At 38.3% G+C, this 4,345-nt stretch overlaps 1 protein-coding gene across 1 annotated transcript; it reads left to right on the top strand.

The window, feature by feature from the left end:
* Positions 1-671: 671 nt before the first annotated feature.
* On the top strand, positions 672-998 carry LOC132644234 (uncharacterized). Its single transcript, XM_060360808.1, has one exon. The coding sequence runs from the start codon at positions 672-674 to the stop codon at positions 996-998; it is 327 nt and encodes a 108-aa protein (XP_060216791.1).
* Positions 999-4,345: the final 3,347 nt, after the last annotated feature.

Genomic DNA, 4,345 nt, shown 5'->3' with positions numbered 1-4,345 from the left:
TAACTATGGACTTTGTTTCTGGGCTTCCACGCACTCAAATAAATCGTGATGCAATTTGGGTTATAGTTGATAGGCTAACCAAGAGTGTTCATTTCTTGGCCATAAAAATGGACTACCCATTTGAACGTTTAGCAGAATTGTACGTTAATGAGATTGTGAGGCTGCATGGAGTTCCTATTTCTATTGTATCTGACCGAGACCCAAGGTTTACATCCAGATTCTGGACTAGCTTGCAAGAAGCTTTGGGCACTAGGTTGAACTTTAGTACATCTTTCCATCCTCAGACAGACGGCCAGTTCGAGAGGGTGATTCAAATCTTGGAAGATATGCTTCGAGCTTGCATTATGGAATTTGAGGGTAGTTGGGACAGACACCTAGCCATGACAGAGTTCGCTTACAATAATAGCTACCAATCAAGTATTGGCATGCCCCCCTACGAAGCCTTATATGGGAGAAAGTGTAGAACTCCTCTTTGTTGGAGTGAAGTTGGTGAAAGAAAATTGGTTGGTCCTGAGATTATGCAACAAACTGAAGATAAGGTAAAAATCATCAAGGATCGTCTAAAAATTGCCTCGGATAGATAAAAGTCTTATGCTGATCTTAAGAGGCGTGAAATTGAACATCAAGTGGGAGATAAGGTATTTTTAAAGTTTTCTCCATGGAAGAAGATTATGAGGTTTGTCCAAAAAGGAAAACTTAGTCCTCGATTTATTGGACCATATGAAGTACTTGAGAGAGTTGGTGCAGTTGCATATAAACTAGCTCTTCCACCGGAGTTAGATAAGATCCACAATGTCTTCCATGTTTCTATGCTTAGAAGATATCGCTCAGATCCATCTCATGTTTTTCCTATTGAATCCATTGAGGTCATCCCTAACTTGACATATGAAGAGGAACCTATCCAAATCTTGGCGCATGAGACAAAAGATCTTAGAAACAAGAAAATCCCATTAGTAAAAGTCCTTTGGAGAAATTATTCTGGCAAAGAGGCTACCTAGGAGCGAGAAGAGGATATGCGAATTCAATATCCCCATTTGTTTCGAGACTAGCATAAGGTAAATTTCGATTCGGTTCGGTTCGGTCCGATTTTTTGATTTTCGGTATTTATGCCCAGCCCTAGATCGTAGGCCTCCTCTGCTAATTGAGATGGGAGTCCAGTTTTTTTTAGAGACATTCTAGTCAATGTTTCTGCAAAGAAGTTCCATACACATGATGAAGATATAGGGTGACATGGGGTCCCCCCCTCTTGTCTAATTCCTCTAGTGCGCATGAAGGGTGGTGTCTTGCCACCACTTAATAGGATAGAGATAGAAATAGTGTCAAACCGAAGTTTGATAAAACCGAACCGAAGAACTGAACACCTACCGAAATTTAATACATTACCCAAAAAAATTAAAATAGTCCATGCCCATTAAGTTTAAGCCCAAATAAAATCCAATTGTAACAAACCTTCTTTTGCTTCTATATCCCTAATTTTCCACTTCAGTTGAGAAAATCAAATATCCTTAATAAAGGAAGGTGACTAGGATGTGTCTTTAGGATTAATGTATGTCCTTTATGTGTTTTCTTAATGATTCTTACGGTATGTATATAATACCTAGTAATCCTATATCATGGTTATGGTTTTATGTTCTTGTGTATCCTATTTGTTTGATTTTGATTTAAATTTATCAATTTTATGTTTTATTGCTTTTGAGAATATGAATTAATGTAAATGGAATCGCTTCTAATATCATATAAAAATAATCAAATTGAAAAAACTTAAACCGAACCGAACTTCAAAAAATCGAAATCGAAAGAACCGAACCGAACTAGTTTGGTTCGGTGTTCTGTGTCCACCTTCAAAAAATCGAAACCAAAATAGTCGAACCAAAATTTGATAAAATCGAACTGAAGAACCGAACGCCCACCCCTACCACGATCTCACACGTGTTCTTTACAGATGACCTCACTCTGTTTGCTTAAGCAAGCAATAGGAATGTCAATACCATTATGGACACTTTTGCCATCTTCAGGTCTAAGTCAGGCCAGAAAATTAACTTCTTAAAATCCAAGGTTGTTTTCTCCTCTAACACCACTTTGTAATCCAAAAGAAACATCTCCCCCATGGGAAGTATTTGGGATTCCCCATATTCCATAACAAGCCCACCGAATCTGACTTTCAATACATCATTGATACTCTTAGTAACAAAATGGCTGGGTGGAAAACTAAGTTCATGAATATGGCTAGAAGAACCACCTTTGCTAAAGCTACCCTCAGCAGCATCTCAAATCATGTCATGCAGTACATTGCTCTCCCAAGCACTGTTACAAAACACATCAATATAACCTAAAGGAACTTCATTTGGGGAACCAACTCTGAGAAGAAAAAGATGCATCTGGTGGGGTGGGACACCAACACCTTACCAAAAAGCAAAGGGGGCCTGGGAATCCAAAAAGCTAAATAAAAAAACAAGGCCCTGTTGGCCAGCCTTGCTTGGGGATTGCTAAAGAACCCCTCCTCCAACTGGGCTTCAATAATTCTCATTGCTAAGCACTATAGAATGGGTCAAAATTTAAAAACAATTCACTCCAAACCTTAGAAAGCCATCCTTCCAGGTTAGAGCACTTGTAACAAAGGAATCACTAATGTCATCCACAATGGTAAGGGTACTAACTTCTAGCACAATAATCAGATCCTTAGCATAGGAACCATTAGAAGCAGCAACCTCGTCCCCATTCCTCTAGTTTTGTAAAAACTAAAAATTGCTGATGTTTATCATGACAATAGATGGCACCTTCACCTCATCCCTTTTAAACTCTCTAATAACATCACTGAGGCCATACAAAACACCGTCATCCCTGCTCACTCTACTAAGGATGACACCATTGCTTGGAACCTCTGTAGTAGTGGTAGGTTCACTACTAAATTAGCCTATAGCATCATTGACTCCTCTACCAGAACCACCTAACGGGTAAATACAAAGGAGTTCAACTGGATCTGGAAACTCAGTGTCCCTAACAAGCTGAAATTCTTCATATGGCCTTTAACCATGCCAGACTTTTAACCAACAACTTCCTTTACTCTATAAGAATACCTATTCCTAACATCTGCCACTATTGTAATACTCAAAATGAATCCATGAAGCACATCTTCTTTGAATGCCCCATTTCCACCTCCTTCTGGAATGAAGTATGTGCTAAAGCCACTACAGACTCTAGAGGTAACATGATCAGTTTTGACTCCAATAGCTGGCAAGCCATATGGGACATCATAAAAAAAAGTACTATAACAGTTGCTTTAAATGGATTGACCTCATTCCCTTCTGTTCTGGATCATTTGGATCAATAGAAATAGAAACCAATTCAATCACCTCCACAACCCTGTCAGTTACATCACCACCATCAATGCTACTATGTAATATATCTTGTTTATAAAAAATCTTGTTGTACCTAGAAGCAAAGTCACTATCAATGTCAAATGGAACCCCCCAAAAAGAGATTTCTACAAACTCAACACTGATGGAACCTTTCATGAAAAAACTGGCATAAGAGGGATTGGTGGAGTCATTAGAAACAACAGTGGGAACTAGATCATAGGCTTTACCAAAGGACTGCCAAACTCATCTATTATTCATGCAGAACTAGCAACTTTAATGTAGGGATTGAAGCTATCTCATGAGCATGGGTTTCCCCCCCTAGAAGTGGAATGTGACTCGACTGAGATACTGAATATTCTTGAGCATGGCCATGACACTTATACTCCCTTGATCCTTGAATGCAGGTGCTTGATAGAGAAGATGGGAAATCCAACAGTAGGACATGGCTACAGGGAGCATAACTCAGTCGCTGATGCACTTGCCAAGGAAAGAGCAAGGAGGAAGCTTTTTGGAGAAAAAATGATACTAGTAATTCCACCCATGTATGCAGCTGCAAGCTTTTGGGCAGACATGAAGAGACATGGAAGGAACTACATATGCTAGATCTTTTTGTAATCTAAGTGCTCCAAATGTAATTGTTGCTAACAGACATTCCCGAAATATTCTTCTGGATGATTTTGTAACTACTACTTCATATGTTTGTAGTGTTGCCTGAAGCATTTTTCCGAACAAGGCAGCTAGTTAATTATGGAATGAAAATCCTTGATTTACCAAAAAATAAACAAATATCATCAGCAATGATACATATAAATTAAACTGTTTATTTCTTTTTCAAAAAATAGGGTAAATTTCTCAAATGATTATAAGTTTTTGTACCAAGACTGTATAATTTTATTTTATCACCTAAAAGTTACAATGCCATTACGTTGATAAAGAAATAGTCACAATAGTTGGAAACATAACTTTCGATAGGGTTTTCTTTTAAC

Source organism: Lycium barbarum, chromosome 6, assembly GCF_019175385.1.
Source record: "Lycium barbarum isolate Lr01 chromosome 6, ASM1917538v2, whole genome shotgun sequence".
Classification (NCBI taxonomy): Eukaryota; Viridiplantae; Streptophyta; class Magnoliopsida; order Solanales; family Solanaceae; genus Lycium; species Lycium barbarum.
This window is presented reverse-complemented; position numbering and strand designations above follow the sequence as displayed.